The 25,447-nt window shown below is 42.7% G+C and overlaps 1 protein-coding gene across 2 annotated transcripts in view; it reads right to left on the bottom strand.

Annotated features, from left to right (window-relative positions):
* Positions 1 to 8,005: 8,005 nt before the first annotated feature.
* Positions 8,006 to 25,447, bottom strand: part of ankhb (ANKH inorganic pyrophosphate transport regulator b) — a 76,617-nt gene continuing 59,175 nt past the window's right edge. The window contains exons 9-12 of one of the 2 annotated variants that reach the window (XM_014139085.2): positions 17,911 to 18,040; positions 17,583 to 17,706; positions 15,239 to 15,338; positions 8,006 to 9,230 (exon numbers count right to left, since the gene is read on the bottom strand). In XM_014139085.2, the coding sequence (XP_013994560.1) occupies positions 9,114 to 9,230; positions 15,239 to 15,338; positions 17,583 to 17,706; positions 17,911 to 18,040 (471 nt within the window). In that variant the 3' untranslated portion in view covers positions 8,006 to 9,113. The remainder of the gene's footprint in view (positions 9,231 to 15,238; positions 15,339 to 17,582; positions 17,707 to 17,910; positions 18,041 to 25,447) is intronic. The other variant, NM_001140633.2, reaches the window with a different exon arrangement.

Genomic DNA, 25,447 nt, shown 5'->3' with positions numbered 1-25,447 from the left:
TGTTTTTTAAGGTCGAAATGTGAAATTAATATGGTTCATTTTTAAGGTTAGGGAAAAGTGCAGTGAATAATGCCACTTTCTAGGATGTCAATATAAATGAATGTATTTATGGTTGTTTGTAATTTTGTCTTTCCTTTTAATCATTATATGTGTTATTGTTTTTACCATCGAGGACCACTTTGGAAACAAGTGTTTTAATTAATACTTTTAAGTGATATCCTCTGGGTCCACATTGTACATTTTGTTGTATATGTCTCTGATCCAAAATATATTAAATTCAATAGAGCAGAACATTCAAGGTCAAAGACAAGTTATTCATGGAGATGTGCCAGAAGCAAGAGCACAAGAAGAACATCAAGCAGAACCACGACCAGCTCGTGAAAGAAGGCTACCTGTTGACTACATAGTTCATTGTAGTCCTACAACTAACCTATGTTCATTAAAGGAAGTAATGTTAAGATCCGAACTGAGACGGATAGGCTAGTTAATAGATAGCTTAGCTGACAGCTATGGGAGCTAACCATGTAACTTTCTAATTCTTATTAAACCTTGTTAAATGATAATAGAAGTTGTGATCATTAGCCTGAGACACTTCTATAACATGTTTACTTTTCGTCATTTTCTCATGTTAAGCCTAACGTTTTATGGTTCACAAAGCTAAAGGCCTACGGTGTTGCAATGCTGCTATTTAGAATGCTGGCTGGCGGCAATAATGTATTAGTAATTAAAGTGTGAAATTCAAAACATTGCTTTTTTTTATTTTTTTCTGCAACAGCGTACTAATCAGATTTGTTTTTATATACAACTGTCCTGTAGGCCTGTAGCCTACCTTAGCCGTCTCACAGCTTGGATATAAAGTTTGTGCTGCGTAAAACCAGTCTATTAATGCCAAATAATACAACCAGTCCACCGTCAAAACAATAGCTTACTAGGGATTGTTTTATTATGCAGACAATGCAATCTAGCCTACTATATATAGCTATAGTGCCTTCAGAAAGTATTCACACCCCTTGACTTTTTCCACATTTTGTTGAGCTACAGCCTGCATTTAAAATGGATTCAATTGAGATTTTGTGCCACTGACCTACTCAAAATAACCCATAATGTCAAAGTGGAATTATGTTTTTAGAAATGTTTACAAATAAATAAAAAATTAAAAGCTGAAATGTCTTGAGTCAATAAGTATTCAACCCCTTTGTTATGGCAAGCCTAAATAAGTTCAGGAGTAAACATGTGCTTCACAAGTCACATAATAAGTTGCATGGACTCACTCTGTGTGCAATAATAGTGTTTAACATGATTTTAATGACTACCTCATCTCTGTTCCCCACACATACAATTATATGTAAGGTCCCTCAGTCAATCAGTGAATTTCAAACACAGATTCAACCACAAAGACCAGGGAGGTTTTCCAATGCCTCACAAAGAAGGGCACCTATTGGTAGATGGGTCAACATAAAAAAGCAGACGTTGAATATCCCTTTAAGCATGGGGAAGTTACTAATTACACTTTGGATGGTGTATCGATACACCCAGTCACTACAAAGATGCAGGCGTCCTTCCTAACTCAGTTGCCGGAGAGGAAGCTAACCGCTCAGGGATTTCCCCATGAGGCCAATGGTGACTTTAAAACAGTTTTTAATGGCTGTGATAGGAGAAAACTGAGAATGGATGAACAACATTGTAGTTACTCCACAATACTAACCGAAATGAAAGAGTGAAAAGAAGGACGCATGTGCAGAATAAAAATATTCAAAAACAAAATTGTTTGCAATAAGACACTAAAGTAAAAGTGCAAAAAATGTGGCAAAGAGTTATGTTTGGGGAAAATCCAACACATCACTGCGTACCACTCTTCATATTTTCAAGCATGGTGGTGGCTGCATCATGTTATGGGTATGCTTGTCATCGGCAAGGAATAGGGAGTTTCTTTCAGGATAAATAGAAATGAAATATAGCTAAGCACAGGCAAAATCCTAAAGGGAAACCTGTTTCAGTCTGCTTCCAACAGACACTGGGAGATGAATTCACCATTCAGCAGGACAACACAAGGCCAAATATATACTGGAGTTGCTTACCAAGACGACATTGAATGTTCCTCCATGGCCTACATAGTGTTGACTTAAATCGTCTTGAAAATCTATGGCAAGACTTGAAAATGGCTGTCTAGCAATGATCAACAACCAACTTCACAGAGCTTGAAAACATTTTTTAAAGAATAATGTGCAAATGTGACCAACTGGTTGAAATTGGTCTTATGTAGAAAAATTTGCAATTGTGTTTTTTTGACATTGGATAAAAGTAGAGACTTGGTATATCATACACTGCATTTTTCGAGGAACAATGAGAAAGTAATTCTGCTTTGAAAGTTTACAAACTTGTAAACTCACTTTTGAGAAAATGGCCTTTGAATCTTTTGGTACCTACTGGAAAGCTCTCCTCAGCATTGTTCACACCCTCTTAAGCCAGCCCCACCCATCTCTTTAAGGATTCACATGTGAGGTCATGTGTTAAACAGTAAGTAGTGTTGAAATTAAGACTAAAAGTGGTAGTAGCCTACAATAAGGAAAAATTCCAGATAAACAGAAAGTGTCCAGATATAAATATTTGATAAATATTAGATGACGCTTACCCGACACACTTGTCTAAATTGATGGGTCATGTGAAAGAAATGCTATAATCACCAGTTTTATTTTACTAGGCAATTCAGTTAAGAACTAGGAACTGCCTTGTTCAGGGGCAGAACAACAGATTTGTACCTTGTAAGCTCGGGGATTTGAACTTGCAACCTTTATTAGTCCAACGCTCTAACCACTAGGCTACGCTGCCGCAGTCACATCCAATGGATAAATTGTCATAGTTTTTAGTTTAGTTTATTAATTTGACCATTTTAAAAAACAAGCACACATACAACTTAAAAGCCATACATGCACATGAATAAAATCATAGAGGATAACACACAATAAAGTCTGGGACTTATTTCCATTGTGGTCCTCTTGAGACAAGATGGCTGGACAAGATCAAACACAGTACGGCAGTGAAATAATAAAACAAAAAAGAAGAACATCCATCTCGTCATTCCAGTTACATCATTTTACATTTACATTTTAGTCATTTAGCAGACGCTCTTATCCAGAGCAACTTACAGTAGTGAATGCATACATTTCATGCATTTTTTGTTGTTGTTGTTGTTGTACTGGCCCCCCGTGGGAATCAAACCCACAACCCTGGCGTTGCACACACCATGCTCTACCAGCTGAGCCACAGGGAAGACATCATAGGCGTTATTCATATGGGCACAGAGGACATCAAACATATTTTTACTTTATTTTTAAAGCTGCCCAGAGAGGACGTTGTTTTTATAGGCAGAGGCAACTCATTCCATTCTGAGACTCCAGTGTACAGGAAAGTACCTTTCCCAGCATTACTACTGAACCTGTATAAGCACACATCAGCAACACCTGATCTGGTGCTGTGATTGTGTGCATCCCTAACACGAGGAAAGTAATCACTTAGATATCTGGGCGCAGGACCATAAATACTCCTGTAAACCAAACCTAGTCTAATCTGAGACACCCTAGCCTCAACAGGCAGCCAGTTTAGTTCCTGAAAGCAGCTCCTGCCTATGTGAGTACGTGGACTCACCTTCAATACTACCCGGATCAGCTTATTCTGGGCTATCTGGAGCTTCCCCTTCATAAGTTTAGATAAGCCCCCAAACCAGGAAGTACTAGCATAGTCAAAATGGCATTAAATGAGGGCAGTAGCTAGCACTTTCATGGAGTCCTTATCAAGCAGCTTGGACTTTCTAGCCAAAAACTTAGTCCTGGCATTAACCTTCCCTAGCACCTTATTGGCCATGCTCACACCTCCTAAGCTTCCATCAAGGATACATCCCAAGTAGCTAACAGAGGTTTTAGTAGTCAGCACCTCACCTCCTAACTCCACTCTGATTTCAGACGACCTACACAATTTAGGTCTGGATCCCAAAATAATTTCTTCAGTTTTCCCTAAGTGCAGAGATAGCTTAGTGCAGAGATAGATGGGAGGAAGCTATGTCAGCGTGGCGCAGCTGCTGAAACCTGGTCCCGACTGAGTCTGAACGGTCCTTGGCGACAATAACACCAGGCTCCAGACCGTCGAAGCTGTAAAACAGGAAATAACAACAAAAAAAGACATTACAACCTTGCACAACATCAATTCACCCCCCAAGTTTAGATAAGAAGAATAACCTCAGAATGCAATGAACATTATATTCACCTGAAGTGCTGGTATTGCTTGATCTGTGACAGCGGTCTGAAGTACAGAGTCAGGTGTTGTTGCCAGCCATAGCTTTCCACCAGCACTGTACCATCCTCTAGTCCAACCAGCTGTGGAATGTTGACCCCTGTCACAATGCTGTCCTTCACATGATGACTGCGCTGCTGCCTTTGCTGGATGACATGCCTTCATCAATCAAGTAGTTGACTAGTTGTGGTATTATTTCACAGCATACACCAAACAAGCCACACTTGCGAGGAGTTAAAAGGTAGATGGGACCTGGCTGTATAGGGTCAGAAGGATAGTGCACCTGCAAACAACAAAAGATAAATTACAATTAATTGTCTCACCCCTGTCAGTCTGTCATTACACAGCTCAGTGAAAGGTATTTGCCTGCCTCCCATATATATATATATGGGACACAAATATTGTACAATTCAGTTGTGCAAGGCTCTTAGAGACTTACCCAAAAAGGGGGTTTGCTCTCATTATCGCTGCTGGTTCTTTAGCAGTCATCAGCTTGGTTTTCTGGGAGAGGAGGAGGAGAAGGAAGGCCGGCACTCTCATTAGAGGAACTGTCACTATTCTCGAGAGGAGGAAGAAGAGGAGGAGCAAGGCCACAGTCATGGATGGGCCCAGGCAGTGAGGTCTCTATCGGGACTGGGAGGATGCTAGTGCTAGCTGGTGCTTAAGTAGGCCTCCACCTGCGCTGGTATTTTGTCAGTCGAGGACGAGGTGGTAGCTTTGCTGATCTGCTTATCTTCAGTAATTTGTTACGAGCTTGATTCGATTAAGTTTATTTGCTGCGTTTTTGTGCATCACTTGGTCTTGCCTTTTGTTTATCCATCTTGAACAACACACTCACTCTCCATCCGATTCCCACCTGATTCACTTAACTTTTTTGAACTTGATAGCCAATTAGGTGAGGAGGCCGAGGCGGGTTGCTGTTGGCGCCGCTGAGAAATAAGCAAATTAGATGCATGAAAACCATATTGTCTGTCTGACTCACCTACTACTACCCATGTAAACTCAGCAAAAAAAGAAACGTCCTCTCACTGTCAACTGCGTTTATTTTCAGCAAACTTAACATGTGTAAATATTTGTAAGAACATAACAAGATTAACAACTGAGACATAAACTGAACAAGTTCCACAGACATGTGACTAACAGAAATTGAATAATGTGTCCCTGAACAAAGGGCGGGTCAAAATCAAAAGTAACAGTCAGTATCTGGTGTGGCCACCAGCTGCATTAAGTACTGGAGTGCATCTCCTCCTCGTTGACTGCACCAGATTTGCCAGTTCTTGCTGTGAGATGTTACCCCACTCTTCCACCAAGGTACCTGCAAGTTTCTGGACATTTCTGGGGGGAATGGCCCTAGCCCTCACCCTCTGATCCAACAGGTTACAGACGTGCTCAAAGGAATTGAGATCAGGGTTCTTCACTGTCCATGGCAGAACACTGACATTCCTGTCTTGCAGGAAATCACGCACAGAACAAGCAGTATGGCTGGTGGCATTGTCATGCTGGAGGGTCATGTCAGGACGAGCCTGCAGGAAGGGTACCACATGAGGGAGGAGGATGTCTTCCCTGTAACGCACAGCGCTGAGATTGCCTGCAATGACAACAAGCTCAGTCCGATGATGCTGTGACACAACGCCCCAGACCATGACGGACCCTCCACCTCCAAATCAATCCCGCTCCAGAGTACAGGCCTCGATGCAACGCTCATTCCTTCGACGATAAACGCAAATCCGACCATCCCCCCTGGTGATACAAAACCGTGACTCGTCAGTGAAGACCACTTTTTGTCAGTCCTGTCTGGTCCAGCGACGGTGGGTTTGTGCCCATAGGTGACGTTGTTGCCGGTGATGTCTGGTGAGGACCTGCCTTACAAGCCCTCAGTCCAGCCTCTCTCAGCCTATTGCGGACAGTCTGAGCACTGATGGAGCAATTGTACATTCCGTGGTCTGCCACTGCGAGGACGATCAGCTGTCCATCCCGTCTCCCTAAAGCGCTGTCTTAGGCGTCTCACAGTACAGACATTGCAATTCATTGCCCTGGCCACATCGGCAGTACTCATGCCTCCTTGCAGCATGCCTAAGGCACATTCACGCAGATGAGCAGGGACCCTGGGCATCTTTCTTTTGGTGTTTGTCAGAGTCAGTAGAAAGGCTTATTTAGTGTCCTAAGTTTTTCATAAATGTGACCTTAATTGCCTACCATCTGCAAGCTGTCAGTGTCTTAACAACCGTTCCACAGATGCATGTTCATTAATTGTTCATGGTTCATTGAACAAGCATGGAAAACAGTGTTTAAACCCTTTACAATGAACATCTGTGAAGTTATTTGAATTTTTACGAATTATCTTTGAAAGACTGGGTCCTGAAAAAGGAACGTTTATTTTTTTGCTGAGTTTAGATTGGACAACATGGACTTTGCCATTGAGGGCTTCCAACATTTTAAAGTAGTCAACTGGGTGGGGATGCCAATGGGTTGGAAGCAATCAGCCAATAGAGCACTGTCTTCTTCAAAATGGTTTGCGTATGTTTAGTAAATGGCTTTAAGTGGCTATATCACCGCCATCTAGTGGCAACAATAAATTAATTACACACAAGATTTGGTTCAGGACTCCAGCACTGCAGGTGGCGGTACGTCACAGATATTAGGTTTACGCTTTTTCCAAACACAAAAGAAAAAGAAAATTGACTGCTTTAAATGGAGATAGCCTCAATGGCACTGCCCATGCTGTCACAGATGCCATAATGGCAAAATTGTGTCCTCTTTCTAACTCTATGGTGGAAATTGACTATGACTCTGGGATAGATTGGTGGAGACTGACTATGACTCTGGGATAGATTGGTGGAGACTGACTATGACTCCGGGCTTTTAATGGAGAATGAGTCTAAAGGAGAAATCTCAGCAGATTGATTGTTGGTCTGCACAGTAAGGGGCTGTTAGTTCGCCGTTCGCTTGCTGTCGGCGCGGTGTGTTATAGCGACTGATGGGCGTTGTTTTTGTTTGCTTCTACATGTAGAATCGGTTTGCAGATGGTCGACAATCCTACCAGTCTGTCTGTGACCTAATAGATTGGTGCAGAATGATTGACTAATAGACTGGTGGAGACTGACTCTCACTATGATAGATTAGTGAAGAGCACAGGAGGCTGCTGAGGGGAGGACAGCTCATAATAATGGCTGGAATGGAGTTCGATACCCTTCCATTTTTCTGTTCCAGCTATTACTATGAGCCCGTCCTCCACAATTAAGGTGCCACCAACCTCCGGTGGTGGAGAGTGACTCTAAAGTGTCTCCTGACACTTCAGAGAATCTATCTCCAGTTACCGACCACGCCACAATCAGGAAAAATAAACCAAAATACTAAACAGTGGAATCTAAAGTAGCCTACCCCATGGTCTATGTGCCTCTTCTAAGCCCAAAATTAAGAAAACCTTTTCAAAATTTCTAGGACGCAAATCCCTGAGTTTGTGTTTTATGGTATTATAATATAGATTACTTATAAGCCTTGTTTGCAATAGATTCCTATCTAAATGAGGTACAGATCAAAAACTAACTACAGTGAGTTCCCTGACCACGCTTATCCATGCTACGGCAATTCAGTCACAAAAGTGTGGATGCCCTTAGGTAGAAAGGAACTTTTGAATGCCTAACTAAAAATGTTTAGCAGCCGCTGAATGTAAGGGGACAAAATACTAGCCTACAGTAAAAACACTCTCAGAGGGAAATTAAACGACTGAATCACCCTTTAATCATTGTAGAATAGAACTGTCCCTTTGTGTTGATAGACAATAATAAGAGAAGTCATATTTGCTCTTGTTACACTGGACAGGGCTTTAGCGTTCATAATTTAAATACAAAAGGCCCCATGAGTTGGTAAGACTTCGCTATACACTACAATCTATAGAAAACTTACAGAAGCTTCAGACACCTTTAAATACTTGTGCATCATTGGCAATGGAGAGAGTTCATAATACAGAATGCGTGTGGGGGGGGGGGATCAACAACTGGACACCACCATGCGGTATGTATCATGGAGTTACATCCTGAGATTGAAATTAAAAAAGAATACTAAAACAGACATGATATAAAAACAAGAAACAACTGTTGTCCAGTCAACCCCCCCTCCCCCCCCAACCCGCCATTTCAGTTAACATCACTTATACAGAAACTGACCATGTTTTTTTTACATCAACAACATTATAATATAAATGTTTTATAATGGTACCAAGCCATCACCCGCACACCAGGAAACTATTTAAAACTCCCTTTTTCATTCTCAACTTTGATAGAAATCTGTGGTTAATATATCATATTTGTTATTTTATTGTTTATTATTGGGAACCATAAACTGTTCCCCAGCTGGTGTACAGCCAAAATAAATAAAGTTAAAAGGTCACAACACAAAGACCTACCTCAGCATCATTACTTATTCTACATTATTTATCTTGTACATTCAAAGTAAAACAAAATAGATGTTTTCCAAGCGGTTGAAGTTATACAGTACAGTAAAAATGTGTTTCCTCATAATAGCTCATAAAAGTAGAAGACGGCAGCACAGAAAAGTTTGGCGAACATATGGAGTAAAATGAGCAACATTTGCTTTGGTACAAGTTAGCATCTTTACCATGCATCACTGGCTTGGTAGCAATCAGATTAAACATAAAGGGGTGTTGTTTAGGTACTCTCCAAACCTCATAAACCATGTACGGTTAAAGGGGGGGGGGGGGTATCAACAGGCTGCCAAAAACGATTGAAAAACTGCCCCAGTAAAACAAGGGAACTCCCTTGTACTATCCCCAGCATGTCCTTCAAGAGTCCTTCAGCCGTCTTGGCTCACTCATCTTCCTCCACGATATCGTCCATTCGTCGCCGGGGCCGTACATCATTCATTGGGGCTGAGTCCTCTTCCCCTTCCCCCACCTCTTCAACTTCCGTGTCTTTCTTTTTTTTCTACATGGAGGAAAAATATGATTTATCACCTCTGAGTGCCAAACACTCAGAACAAAATGTTTTATTTTTTATTTCACCTTTATTTTATGTGATAACTGATAATGATGACTTTCTTTCTTACTTGGTTCTCTTAGGAGAGTTTACAACTGGATAATTGTAACAATAACTTGTCTTATAGTGACCAAGCCACATACAGTATAACATAATTTTGCTCTGTTAAATAAAAGTAATTGTCACGACTTCCACCGAAGTTGGTCCCTCTCCTTGTTCGGGCGGCGTTCGGCGGTCGACGTCACCGACCTTCTAGCCATCGCCGATCCACTTTTCATTTTCCATTGGTTTTGTCTTGTCTTCCATAACACCTTGTTCCAATTCCATCAATTACATGTTGTGTATTTAACCCTCTGTTCCTCCCCATGTCTTTGTCCGTAATTGTTTGTTATAGTGCTTGTGCACAGTATGCTGGTATTTACCGGGTTTTGTTTGACCCATTGATCGTCGATTCAGGCGCGGCTGGGAAACGTATAGATAGATCGTTCGCCCATAGTTTAGGGATCCCCATTGTTCCCGTGGCTGTGCCCTTCCCCATTCACACCTTAGATAGTCGACCATTAGGGTCAGGTTTCATCAGGGAGGCCACTGCTCCTCTGGGCATGGTGACGCAGGGGGGGAACAAGGAGAGAATTAGTCTTCCTTTTTGACTCTCCTGCGTTTCCCGTGATGCTAGGCCTACCCTGGTTAGTTTGTCATGACCCCACTGTTTCTTGGCCACAGAGGGCTCTCACGGGGTGGTCGCGGGAGTGCTCGGGGAGGTGTTTAGGGGTTTCCGTTGGTGCTACTACGGTGGAAAGTCCAGACCAGGTCTCCACTGTCGTGTCTGTGGCATCATTAACTGAAGACGTTTATCAAATAACTCTCTGTAATTATTATTACGTGATTAACTGATTAATCGTGTAACTGTAATTAACTAGAAGGTCGGGGCACCAAGGAAAATATTCAGATTACAAAGTTATAATTTTCCTAATATAACTTTCCAGATATCATATCTGACCTATGAGTCTTCTGATTTAATGACTTATTTTTACCTAGCGTCAGTCTCATTCCAAACGTTGTAAATTATTGTTATCTGCACGAATCTTCACTAAGTCATCCATACATCAATTGTCTTAAAATCATTTATTTACTAAACTAAGTAATTCACAGAAAGCATACAAAACAGTAGGTATCGTTACAAAGCAATGGTAGAGGAATGTGCCCTAGTGGGCTAAACCGGCATGGCGGCTTGTTAAACAAACAAGGGGGTGGGGGCAGCGGAGAAAACACTACAGGGTTGATAAATATTAAGAATTGATATGCTAATCCTTTGCACATGAACGCTCACTCATTCGGGAACAATTGCAATCAATATACATATTTACGCTCAGTGTGTCGTCGGGATCCTTGTTGGAGAGTCTCTCTCTCTCTCTCTCTAAGCGACATTCATTAATGTCGTTATAGAATGGATGTTTCGCGGGTTGTCACGTTCAATGATACCGAATACCTAGCCGCAGACTAGTAATTAATATCAGACTTGTTATTCTTCTGTATCGATAGTTTAACCTCGTGGTATGGTTAAAGTTCAGTAGAGGAATGCATGGTCAAACCTTGGCCCTCTCTTCTCGAGGTAAGCTGGTCTAAAGAAAGAAACCCTGGGTGGGGGCTTATATACTGAACGTAGAAAAGGCTGTCACATGACGCCTTGTCCTGTCTGTGTCCCTGGGGGCGTGCCGATGACTTAGTAAAGCTTTGAACAGAAATACAATTCTCTCACATTAACATCAGTACATAGCATCTCAACATCTTCCAAATAGCTTTATCCTTATTCATTAATTGTATACAGCCATTTAGATGTAAGTCCCATAGCTGAGGCAATTATATAAACAGTATCATCGTAATATGTACGTATTTTCTCTCATGAGTTTCACAAAATTGTACCAAACGGACCAGTTCGTAGCTGGATTCTTCACCGATCTTTTATACCTTCTCCAGAACATAAATGTCGTTCGGTTCTCCAATCCTGTGAAGTGGAAGAATCCTTTGTTCTCTATACAAAACCCACTCTGTCTCAAAACTGTGGCCTGTGAAGCAGGACATTCCCTTTGGAATTTACGACCGCCTTCTGACCACAGCAGCCTGGGTAGCGGGAGGTAGGATGGTGCATAGAAAACCAAGAGGGCAACGTCATGACACCACCGTGCGCATTCCCCCTGAATATGTCGATTTGGCTCTCGCCTTCTCTAAAAAGAAGGCGACTCAATTACCACCCCATCGATGGGGCGATTGTGCGATAAATCTCCTGGTAGACGCTGCACTTCCCAGGAGTCACGTGTATCCCCTCTCACAGGCGGAGATGGAGGCTATGGAAACATATGTCTCCAAATCCCTGCGTCAAGGGTACATTTGGTCCTCCACTTCACCCGTCTCCTCAAGTTTATTTTTTGTGAAGAAGAAGGAGGGAGGTCAGCGCCCGTGTATTGACTATCAGGGTCTGAACCAGATCACTGTGAGGTATAGTTACCCGCTACCACTCATAGCCACAGCAATTGAGTCAACGCACGAGGCGCGCTTCTTCACCAAACTAGATGTCAGGAGCGCTTACAATCTGGTGCGTATCCGAGAGGGAGACGAGTGGAAGACGGCTTTCAGTACCACCTCAGGGCACTATGAATACCTCGTCATGCCGTACGGATTCATGAATGCACCATCAGTCTTCCAAGCCTTTGTAGACAAGATTTTCATGGACCTGCACGGGCAGGGTGTAGTGGTGTATATTGATGACATTCTGATATACTCTGCTACACACGCCAAGCATGTGTCCCTGGTGCGCAGGGTGCTTGGTCGACTGTTGGAGCATGACCTATACGTAGAGGCTGAGAAATGCTTGTTTTTCCAGCAATCCGTCTCCTTCCTAGGGTATCGCATTTCCACCTCAGGGGTGGAGATGGAGAGTGCCCGCATTTCAGCTGTGCGTAACTGGCCGACTCCCACCACGGTAAAGGAGGTGCAGCGGTTCTTAGGGTTTGCCAACTGCTACCGGAGTATATCCGTGGTTTTGGTCAGGAAGCGGCTCCCATTACCTCACTGCTGAAGGGGGGCCCGGTGCGTTTGCAGTGGTCGGCTGAGGCGAACAGGGCTTTTAGTCATCTGAGGGCTCTGTTTACCTCGGCTCCCGTGCTGGCCCATCCGGATCCCTCTTTGGCATCCATAGTGGAGGTGGACGCGTCCGAGGCTGGGATAGGAGCTGTGCTCTCTCAGCGCTTGGGTACGCCACCGAAGCTCCGCCCCTGTGCCTTCGTCTCGAAGAAGCTCAGCCCGGCGGAGCGAAACTATGACGTGGGGGACCGGGAGCTGTTGGCTGTCGCAAGACCTTGAAGGTGTGGAGACATTGGCTTGAGGAGGCTAGACACCCTTTTCTCATCTGGACTGACCACCGCAATCTGGAGTACATCCAGGCAGCGAGGAGATTGAACCCTTGCCAGGCAAGGTGGGCCATGTTTTTGACCCGTTTTGTGTTTACCCTTTTCTACAGACCAGGCTCCCAGAACGTAAAGGCAGACGCATTATCCCAGCTGTATGACACAGAGGAGCGGCCCATGGATCCCACTCCCATACTCCCCGCCTCCTGCCTGGTGGCGCCGGTAGTGTAGGAGCTGGACGCAGACATTAAGCAGGCATTACGCGCAGAGCCCGTTCCCGTCCAGTGTCCCGCTGGGCATCTGTACGTCCCGTCTGCTGTTCGTGACCGGTTGATCTATTGGGCCCACACGTCACCCTCCTCTGGTCATCCTGGGATCGGTCGGACAATGCGTTGTTTGAGCAGGAGGTACTGGTGGCCTACCTTGGCTAAGGACGTGAGGGTTTATGTTTCCTCCTGCTCAGTGTGCGCCCAGTGTAAGGCTCCTAGGCACCTGCCCAGAGGTAAGCTACACCCCTTACCCGTTCCACAGCGGCCTTGGTCGCACCTGTCGGTGGATTTTCTGACTGATCTTCCACTCTCACAGGGTAACACCGCGATCCTGGTCGTTGTGGATCGTTTCTCTAAGTCCTGCCGTCTCCTCCCTCTGCCCGGTCTCCCTACGCCCCTACAGACTGCAGACGCCTTGTTTACACGTCTTCCGGCACTACGGGGTGCCTGAGGATATAGTGTCTGATCGGTTTCCCCAGTTCACGTCTAGGGTCTCGAAGGTGTTCATGGAACGTCTGGGGGTCTCGATCAGCCTTACTTCAGGGTTTCACCCCGAGAGTAATGGGCAGGTGGAGAGAGTGAACCAGGATGTGGGTAGGTTTCTGCGGTCCTATTGCCAGGACCGGCCGGGGGAGTGGGCGGCGTTTGTACCCTGGGCCGAGATGGCACAGAACTCGCTCCGCCACTAACCTCTCTCCCTTCCAGTGCGTACTGGGGTACCAGCTGGTTCTGGCGCCTTGGCATCAGAGTCAGACCGTGGTGGACGACTGGTTCAGGTGCGCGGAGGAGACATGGGAAGCCGTTCATGTCCACCTTCAGCAGGCCGTGACACGCCAAAAGAAGAACGCAGATCGCCACCGCAGTGAGACCACGGTGTTCGCACCGGGGGACCGGGTCTGGCTCTCGACCCGAAACCTGCACCTCCGCCTGCCCTGCCGGAAGCTGGGTCCACGGTTTGTGGGGCCATTGAAAGTCCTGAAGAGAGTGAACAAGGTTTGTTATAGGTTACAGCTTCCACCCAATTACCGTATTAACCTCTCGTTCCATGTTTCTCTCCTCAGGCCGGTGGTGGCTGGCCTGCTCCAGGAGTCTGAGGTGCGGGAGGTTCCACCGCCCCCTCTGGACATCGGGTGGGCCCCGGTGTACTCCGTTCGCTCCATACTGGATTTGAGGTGTCGGGCGAGGGGCCTTCAGTATCTCGTGGAGTGGGAGGGGTACGGTCCGGAGGAAAGGTGCTGGGTTCGGGTCGAGGACGTTTTGGACCCTTCAATGCTGCAGGAGTTCCACCGTCTCCGCCCTCCGGGTCGTCCCCGAGGCCGGTGTCGACGCGCTGCTGGAGCCACGCGTCAAGGGCGGGGTACTGTCACGACTTCTGCCGAAGTTGGTCCCTCTCCTTGTTCGTTAGACCGTCGACGTCACCAACCTTCTAGCCATCGCCGATCCACTTTTCATTTTCCATTGGTTTTGTCTTGTCTTCCATCACACCTGGTTCCAATTCCATCAATTACATGTTGTGTATTTAACCCTCTGTTCCCCCCCATGTCTTTGTCCGTAATTGTTTGTTGTAGTGCTTGTGCATGGTATGCTGCTATGTACCGGGTTTTGTTTGACCCATTGATTGTATTATTCGGTTGACGGTGGTTTATGGTTATTAAACACAACCGTTGTAAATCAGTTTCCGCTCTCCTGCGCCTGACTTCCCTGCCGCCAGTAGCATCGCATTACAGTAATATTTCCAATGCCATTGCCTTTTCCAGGTTTGATGACTAATGCGCAAATATTTGTATTATCGTTATGAAACATCTGCATTTAGGGTCTATGTGGAGTCCTGAATCAGATTGGGTTCCCACGGTTTACTGCAAGTGAATCGCAAAAGTAGCCATTTGCTGGTAAGTTTATGCAGAAATCTACTATAAAAATGTAAGAACATTTTAGAAATGAGCCCCTGATCCAGATTCATTCATGGTGCAACATTAGCGGATCAGGGGCTCATTTCTAAAAAGTTCTTAAGTTTTTATAGTAGATTTCTGCATACGATAATTTCTTAAAATATGCAAAAATGTGGTTTAAGTATTGTAAACACCCATAAAGTGTTAGTCACAAATAAGCATGTTTCATTTATAAATCCCACATTTTCATGCACAATCTATATAAATGGCATATTTTTATAAATCAGATTGGTGCTATGGATATCGTTAAACACACAATTTACTATCAAATACTATCAAGAATGTGTTATAAATTAGGCCCCAGATCGGCATGTGGTTTATGCTGTGTACCTTACCTGTTTTCGATAGACATAGCAGGCAGCTATTGCCACCATTATCGACTCTCCAAGGAATCCGGCAAGGAGAGACCCAACTCCCAGACTGGCTCCATGCACCCTGAAATACACATCTTACAATGTAAGCCAAGGACATGTGCGCACACAGCTTCATGCTGCTACAACATGGTAGCTACGGGACCAAAACAGAGGAGAAGTTTAGCCTCATGCTTCAACACTTCTGGTTGCTGTGAAAATTGACACACTACTACTGTTAACTTGGTGCATCTCCTACACAGTGGTGGAAAAAGTACCCAACTGTCATACTTGAGTAAAAGTAAAGATACCTTAATAGAAAATGACTCAAGTAAAAGTAAAAGTCACCCAGTAAAATACTACTTGAGTAAAAGTCTAAAAGTATTTGGTTTAAAATGTACTTAAGTATCAAAAGTAAATGTAATTGCTAAAATATACTTAAGTATCAAAAGTAAAAGTATAAATCATTTAAAATTCCTTATATTAAGAAAACCAGGCGGCACCATTTTCTTGTTTTAAAAATGTACGGAAAGCCAGGGGCACACTCCAACATTCAGATATAATTTACAAACTAATCATGTGTTTAGTGAGTCCGCCAGATCAGAGGCAGTATGGATGACCAGGGATGTTCAGTTGATAAGTGCGTGAATTTGACTATTTTCCTGTCCTGCTAAGCATTCAAAATGTAACAAGTACTTTTGGGTGTGAAGGAAAATGTATTGAGCAAAAAGTGCATTATTTTCATAAGGAATGTAGTGAAGTAAAAGTAAAAATTGTCAAAAATATAAATAGTAAAATACAGATACCCAAAAAACTACAAATAGAACTTGAAAGTATTTTTACTTATGTACTTTACACCACTGCATCTCCGCCATCTCACACACACTCACTCTTTTCATACACCTTCAGTTAGCCAGCATGAGGCTATTTCGCACTTCTTGTGTATTACTATATGTATTACTGAAAATAAACTAAATGCTTGAATGACGCATCCCGTAAAGACCGTCAGATAACCTCATGTAAGCAAAGTTATACTGTATTTTTTTCCACAAAATAGTTAACTAACTCATGGTCACTTTCAATGCAGCAGTTATTTTGTACTGACCCACATTTTGTCCCAAATGGCACCATATTTCCTATATACTGCACTAGTTTTGACTAGAGCTCTATGGGCCTTGGTCAAAAGTAGTGCTCTGTGTAAGGATTACTTTGTCCCAAATGGCACCATATTTCCTATACAGTATAGTGCACAAGTTTTGACTAAAGCTCTATGGGCCTTGGTCAAAAGTAGTGCTCTATGTAAGGATTACTGTGCCATTTGGGACATAGTCCCACTGTTTCACAAAGTTATGAGGTCCACTGAAGCGTGACAAAAAGTAGATTGGTGACTTTATAGACTAGTGCTTAGTTCACACACGGATGTACAATGCATTTTTCCACAACCTTCCCACGTGTCTGCACAAAAACACTTCACGTCCAGGAAGTGGCGCCAATGATTGCAATGGTGCCTCGGATTGGTGTAGGGTGAAGTCGCCCCTAAACACTGATCTTGGGTCAGTTTGGCATTTTCCCCACTAATTGTTATTAAGGTGAGGATTCAAGGCGGGGAAGCTGTAAAATAAAATTGGTTCTGCAATGTTGAAAATCCAATAACATGGTGTGGAGACTAAAATGTATTTTCAATTTCCAGAAGAAATTGTGAATTATTTAAGAAAAGCGCAAGGGTGCCAATATATTAGGCCACAAATGTATGTCATTCAGCAGACACTTTTATCCAAAGCGACTTAGTCATGCATGCATACAATTTTTATATGGGTGACCCCAGTGGGAAGCAAATCCATGATCATGGTGTTGCAAGCGCCATGCTCTAACAACTGAGCCACAAAGAACCACAAAAAAAACAAGCTCAATGGAAGAATCTCCATCAAACATTTTTTTTACTTCTGGCCTAGGCTTAGTCGGTATCTGATAAACTGGCACAAAAAGTTTACATTTTAAAAAGTGAGTAGTGAAGTGAACACTTCTCCCAATAGAAGAAAACAACAGGACTGAGTGGTGGTAAAATGGACAGATTTGAAACTAGTGACTGACGAAGTGAACACTTAAGATAAAGATACACTTAAGATAAAAAATAATCAAAGGTGAAGTGGCCAATTTTGAGCCTAGTGAATGATAAGTTGAACACTTGTTCTGAGATATTGAGTGCACACTCCCAGCATTGAGGTTTTCAAATCATTCTAATGACACTAGCTCCATGCTCAAGAGATTGGCAAGTAGTGAAGTGAACACTTGTGAGACCCGTGAAAGCAGAAGTGTGCACTTCACTTACCCCATGTAAGGGAGTACAATGAGACTGGTGATCAGTACGATGATGCGCAGGACAGAGCTGGGAGCAAGGACGAAGGTCTTCTTCAAAGTCATGAGCCAGCCTGTCAGGTGAGCCCGGATGGTCACTGTCATGGTAAAATAAAGACATTTTTTTTCATGTATAAATTAGTTGTTTTTGACATCTATAAGCAGGAAGTTTCCCTCCTGTGTAGGATGAGTCTACCTTTAATGTTAGGGTCGACAACAACAAAAAAATACATTCCTGTTGACATTACGTTAGTGATAAATTCAAACATTCCATTTCCACTGATTCCCTACTTGGATCTTACCTGGAACAGGGAAGAAGGAGAAGATTAGCAGTGGAGGGACACAGAGCTCTGCAAAGGCATGGTCCACACCAATGATGTCTACTAGGATCCTCTCTGAGATGTGAGGCGTCCAGAACACCAAAAAGCATAGCTGGACAGCCAAAACCAAACACAGGGTTAACACTGTCTGAAGCCACAGGGGGTTAGGATTAGGGTTAAATTACTCTGGCCTAAACACTGATCAATGGTCAGTTCCATGGTTTTGTTGTGAAGGTAAGGTTAGGATTTGGGGAAGGAAATGTGCTTGCTAGCGACACATGAATGGACCTTGTTGCATTTGTACAGTGCATTCGGAAAGTATTCAGACCCCTTGACCTTTTCCACATTTTGTTACGTTACAACCTTATTCTAAAATTTATTAAATTGTTTTTTCCCCCTCATCAATCTACACACAATGCCCCATAATGACAAAGTAAAAACAGGTTTTTAGAAATGTTTGAAAATCTATTAAAAATAAAAAACTTAAATGTTTTGGTACCCTTCCCCAGATTGTGCTCTGACATGCACTGTCAAAAGTGGGACCTTATATAGACAGGTGTGTGCCTTTCCAGATCATGTCCAATCAATTTAATTTACTACAGGTGGACTCCAAGTTGTAGAAACATTTCAAGGATGATCAATGGAAACAGAATGCACCAGAGCTCAATTTCGGGTCTCATAGCAAAGGGCCTGAATACTTATGTAAGTAATGTATTTCTGTTTTTATTTTTTAATACATTTTCAAAATGTAGTAAAAACCTGTTTTCGCTTTGTCATTATGGGGTATTGTGTGTAGATTGATGAGGGGAAAAAGTTATTTAATACATTCTAGAATAAGGCTGTAATGTAACAAAAAGTGGAAAAGGGGAAGGGGTCTGAATGCTAGCATCGTGCACATACCATATCTAGGGCAACGGTTTGTTTGAGGCACCTTGTCATTACCTTGACCACAGAGAATGAGGGTGGTACAAACTGATCTGGAAAGATAGCCCTCCATTACTTAGACCACAACGCCTAAAATGGAGTCAGCAGTTCATCACTCTGACAACACTTTGTTTACAAAAGCCCTCTTTATACTTGGTTCTAACTTGCATCCTTTGTCATGATCTTGTCCACATTCTGATTGTGTAGACAGTCAAAAGACACACTGTGATCAGATCATCCTGCCCAGCTCCGAAAGTAGTTAGACACACATTGTGTCTGGATACCTTACAAGTGTAGACAGATCTGGACAGAGAAACCATTTAAATCATCATTACTCCACCATGTAAAATCATTGACAGGTGGAACCATTGTCTGATTTCATCAATATGTGTCTTACAATTTAAAAATAATCATATTATTTTGAAAGAAAAGCTGTGAAACAATTTGCATAAAAGAAGGGACCAGGAAATCTGGTCACAATGCAGACACAGTGGACGGATAACAGACACATTTTAATTAGTGATGGGAAACTAAGCTTCCTGAAGCATTGAGGCTTTCCAGCCAATTGTGTAGAAAATAGGTTCATTGAGGGTTCGGGTTCGAACCGGAACCTTTTTGTGATGGTAGGGGTTCAATTTTGAACGTTTCTAATAATATATTGTAGAGGTGGCACTCTTATCAGATTGAAGGTGTGGCTTATTGGAGTTGTGGCTTTCAGATAGTTATTTTTGGTCACCCGTTAGTGTGTGTAAATGTCAGTTTGTACACTGCAAATGAAAATGTTCCTTGAATGTTTATGCATATTACATATTCTAATATAATACTAACATCGTGTCCTCTGAAACACGATCCTGCCAAGCCTCACTGCTTCTTAATACACTGCTCGCTTAACCCGGAAGCCAGCCGCACCTATGTGTCGGAGGAAACACCATACACCTGGCAACCGTGTCAGTGTGCATGCGCCCGGCCTGCCACAGGAGTCGCTAGAGCACGACGGGACAAGGACAAACCCTCCCCTAACCTGGACGATGCTGGGCTGGGCCAATTGTATGCCACCTCATGGGGCTCCCAGTCGCGCCCGGCTGCGACACAGCCCGGTATCGAACTCGGATCTGTAGTGACACCGCTAGCACTGCAATGCAGTGCCTTAGACCGCTGCGCCACTCGGGAGGCAAGTCACCACTAATTCTATGAGTGTAGACAGCAATGACCTGGGATGGAAAATACACACCATTGGAATTGCAAAAACGTTCTCCACCTGTGTGGGTCACAGACACGAGTCGAGACTTGTCGAGGCTCTCCTTAAAACAAGAGGCCTGAAAGTAGGGGGCTTTGGGGAACTAGAGTGTTTGATATGTCAACAGCCTAGGTACAACATGAGATCCTTTTTTTACTTTAAACAATAATATGCATGAAACCAACATTGATGACGATATCACAAACAACAGAGATGTAATGCTAAAACCACTGTATGACAAATAGCAGTTCTATAGCAGTACCTGCAGAAGAAACACAGTGGAACCTGGAAATACCATCCAACACAAAACGCTGTGAGTAATGTTCAGTCTGAACCTACTTTCTGAAGCCAAAAAGTAAAAGACAATAATTCTCTCTGTAATTTTGTTATATAAAGCTTAATAAATAAGGCTACTAAGCTACCAAGCTGCTAGGAAAGAATCTGACTGAAATTAGCACTGAAGTGAGAGGTGTGAAAACTCTTGAGCCTAACAATGGCAGGAGAGTATCACAGCCCCTCCACCCAAATGCAGAGGCCTTTGAAGCCCCCTCCATCTATGCAGAGAAGATGTATTTTGGGGATTCTGAGGACAACAGCCACATGACAACTTTGTTTGGACGTCGTAAAGGACCATTCGCCGACACTGAAAATATATAGCTAGCTAACAACATTCTTTTCCACGCGGAAAAGACGGTCAGAGAATTGCTAGCTACGTTAGCTAGCTAGCTGGGATTTTCTACAAGGAATCTGCCTCCTGAAAAAGTTAGCTAGACGGTACACTGTCCTTCTCTCAGCACATATCAAAGCTGCAGGCTAAGGTTGAATCTAGACTATCGTAAATTGCTCCTCTTTCACCACAGCTGCCAAACTAAACCCTGATTCAGATGATCATCCTACCCATGCTAGATTACGGAGACGTTATTTATAGATAGGCAGTTAAGGGTGCTCTTGAGCGGCTAGATGTTCTTTACCATTCGGCCATCAGATTTGCCACCAATGCTCCTTATAGGACACATCACTGCACTCTATACTACTCTGTAAACTGGTCATCTCTGTATACACGTCGCAAGATTGATGCTTATTTATAAAACCCTCTTAGGCCTCACTCCCCCCTATCTGTGATATATACTGCTGCCCTCATCCTCCACATACAACACCCGTTCTGCCAGTCACATTCTGTTAAAGGTCCCCAAAGCACACACATCCCTGGGTCACTCCTCTTTTCAGTTCGCTGCAGCTAGCGACTGGAACAAGCTGGAAAAAACACTTAAACTGGACCGTTTTATCGCCATCTCTTCATTCTGTGCACAATAATGTTTGTACCATGTTTTGTGCTGCTACCATGATGTTCTGCTGCCATGTTCTGTTGCTACCATGTTGTTGTCATGTTGTGTTGCTACCATGCTATGTTGTTGTCTTGGCTCTCTCTTTATGTAGTGTTGTCGTGATGTGTGTTTTGCCCTATATTTGTAATTTATTTTTTATTTTTAATCCCAGCCCCCGTCCCCGCAGGCCTTTTGCCTTCTGGTAGGCCGTCATAGTAAATAAGAATGTGTTGGGGCTAGGGGGCAGTATTGAGAATTTTGAAAAAAATATGTGCCCATTTTTAACTGCCTCCTACACCAACTCAGAAGCTAGAATATGCATATTATTGTTCAGGTTTGGATAGAAAACACTCTGAATTTTCTAAAACTGTTTGAATGGTGTCTGTAAGTATAACAGAACTCATATGGCAGTCAAAACCCTGAGACAAATTCTGACAGGAAGTGGATCCCTGATGTGTTGAATTACCTTTAAACCTATGCCATTGAAACACACAGGGGCTTATTAATCTTTGAGCACTTCCTATGGCTTCCACTGGATGTCACCAGTCTTTAGAAAGTGGTTTGAGTCTTCTACTGTGAGAACTGAACGAACAAGAGCCTTGGAACGGTGGTGGCCGATTAGACTCTGGCGCGCGAGTTCATGTTGGGTACTCTCGAGAATGCAATTTTTCTGGGCGCAGTGCTCAGATTATTGCAAAGTGTGATTTCCCAGTAAGGTTATTTTTAAATCTGGCAATCCGGTTGCGTTCAAGAGATGAAAATCTATAATTCTTTGAATGACAATATAATATTTTACCAATGTTTTCGAATAGTAATTATTTAATTTGTTGTGCTGCTTGACTGGCGGTTATTGGAGGGAAACGATTTCCTCAACATCAACGCCATAGTAAAACGCTGTTTTTGGATATAAATATGAACTTGATAGAACAAAAAATGCATGCATTGTCTGACATAATGTCCTAGGAGTGTTATCTGATGGAGATTGTCAAAGGTTAGTGCATCATTTTAGCTGGTTTTCTGCTTTTGGTGACGCCTGTCTTTGAATTGACAAAACATTACACACAGCTATTGTCAATGTACTCTCCTAACATAATCTAACTTTATGCTTTAGCCGTAAAGCCTTTTTGAAATCGGACAACGTGGTTAGATTAAGGAGATGTTTATCTTTCAAAGGGTGTAAGATAGTTGTATGTTTGAGAAATTTGAATTATGACATTTAATTGTTTTCAAATTTGGCGCTCTTGATATTTCACCTGTTGTTGATTGGGTGTACCAGGGGTGGGACGCTTGCGTCCCACATAGCCCATAGAGGTTAACTGACTTGCCTAGTTAAATAAAAAAAAAAAGTTATCCTAATTTTCCTCTAGTCAGTAAGCCATATCATATGACCTCTTATGAAAGTTGAATTATTAAGAAGGGTCTCCACAGGGAAAGTATACAGCACAACAACAAGGCTGAGGATACCACAGGAGGGCTTATCATGCATCCTTGACACAAAACGATCCCAACGCTCTCAGCTTTTCTCCAACTAACCTTCCCTTGGGTCTGTCATATGGGAATGTCAGATGAACTCTAGTCTATATTCAATGTGTTAAATTGATCATCACAATGAGAATGAATGTTTTGGAAATATCAAATATAGCTTATCTTCCCTCCTTATCAACTAAAATTGTGAAACTCAACCATTTCACCTGCTGTCTGCCATAATGAAGGAATGGGCAAGCTTACCCTGCAAGGGCCGGGGTAGGTGCAGGCTTTTGCTCCAGACAAGCAGCAACACACCAGATTCAAATAATCATCTAGTCCTAGTCTTCAATCAAGGCTTCATGAATCAGGTGTGTTATTGCTTGGCTTGAACACAAGCCTGCCCCAACTCCACCCCTCGCAGGGTAAAGCCACTCTGCTGTACTAGAAAAGGTATAGACTACTGTCACTATATGTCATAATCCAACCAAAGTGCATTAGTAATGGTGAAAACTGGATATGTGACAGATATCCAGCCGCTCTATGGCCCTGTACCCACTTAGGTTGTACAACTGACGCACAACACATTTGACACAATGGTTGTGATACAACAGATATGTTTTGTGTTACAACTGAGTTTGTCTCCATAAAATATTTACACAAAACGTTTGAGGTGCCTCCACAATGCTTGTGTGATTATTTTTGTTGTATCACAACCGTTGTACCAAATGTGTTGTGTGTAAGGGGCTTATTAATCTCAACTCTGAATCGACTTCCACACAAACTAACCCTAATCTAAAGATGAATCACTTGCAGATAGAATGGGAACTATATTGCTTCCATTGCTCAAGCACTTTTGATAAACAATCATAGTAGGACAGTGAAGATATTATTACTATTTAGGATTCTATTTTAAGTAAAAAGGCATGTTTGAATATATTCTGATAAACGCTTCCCTGGACCGCATGAAGGTACATTGAATAATAAACAAGAAAATAAGTATCTCCTAAGGTCTGTTGTGTCACCTTGTAAACAGTTTATATAACTGTATTACCCACTCACCTTCACAGAAAACTGTCGACATAAATAATAAGAACATGCTAACTCAGTGGTTAACCTTGCTGATGGAAAACACAGTTTTTCGTGTTATGAGGTTCTGTACGTTACTCCTATGGAAAAATATATTTGAAGAGGCTAAACAACAGCACATTCTCCAGCCCCTGATGGTTGAGTGAATGATGCAGATTTGACTACTGAAGCGTTGGTCACCCAATGAGCTTTGTTTGGTAAACTAAGTATACTTTATTGAGGCTTTATGAAACCTTTATAAAAGATTGTGAGGCATCTACAGTATGCCGGATTTATAAAGGCTTCATGAAGGTCTCAATCTCATGGCGTGACCTGTTCAGTACAGACAGCACATCTGGCTGTGAATTCATCCTGCTTATAACCTCATGATTGGGTTTTGCTTTTTGTGTATGGTTGTGTAGTTTGATGTGTATATTAACGTGTATATTCACATCTATATGGATGTGCAGTTTGATGTGTATATTAACGTGTATATTCACATCTATATGGATGTGTAGTTTGATGTGTATATTAACGTAAATATTCACATCTATATTGATGTGTAGTTTGATGTGTATATTAACGTATATATTCACATCTATATGGATGTGTAGTTTGACGTGTATATTAACATGTATATTCACATCTATATGGATGTGTAGTTTGATGTGTATATTAACATCCATATGGATGTGTAGTTTGTGTATATTAACGTGTATATTCACATCTATATGGATGTGTGGTTTGATGTGTATATTCACATCTATATGGATGTGTAGTTTGACGTGTATATTAACGTATATATTCACATCTATATGGATGTGTAGTTTGATGTGTATATTAACATCCATATGGATGTGTAGTTTGTGTATATTAACGTGTATATTCACATCTATATGGATGTGTAGTTTGAACTGTATATTAACGTGTATATTTATGTCTATATTGTATTTATTATGTGTGTTATTGTTTATACAGGAAAAATCTGAAAAAGACACTGCCAATTTCTAGCTCCTCCATCCAGGATATGCTGCTATGCAAATCAAACTCACTCTGGGGTGAAGTTTCCCCTTTGTACGGATCTAGGATCAGCTACCCCTCAAAGTGGTCTCCCTGCCACTGTTACTGGTAAACATGAGGGATGGGGCTGAAGAAATGTAGCCACTCTTAAATTCATACACGGAGCCATGCACTAACTCAGGGTTTCCCAAAGTTGGTCCTGCCCCCCAAAATATTACATTTACATAAGTACTCAGACCCTTTACTCAGTACTGTGTTGAAGGACCTTTGGCAGTGATTAGAGCCTTGAGTCTTCTTGGGTATGACGCTACAAGCTTGGCACAACTGGATTTGGGGAGTTTGTCCCATTCTTCTCTGCAGATCCTCTCAAGCTCTGTCAGATTGGATAGGGAGCATTGCTGCACAGCTATTTTCAGGTCTCTCCAGAGATGTTGGATCGGGTTCAAGTCCGGGCTCTGGCTGGGCCACTCAAGGACATTGA

Source organism: Salmo salar, chromosome ssa14 (genome assembly GCF_905237065.1).
Source record: "Salmo salar chromosome ssa14, Ssal_v3.1, whole genome shotgun sequence".
Taxonomy (NCBI): domain Eukaryota; kingdom Metazoa; phylum Chordata; class Actinopteri; order Salmoniformes; family Salmonidae; genus Salmo; species Salmo salar.
Note: the sequence above shows the minus strand (reverse complement) of the source record. Positions and strands in the feature narration are given on the sequence as shown.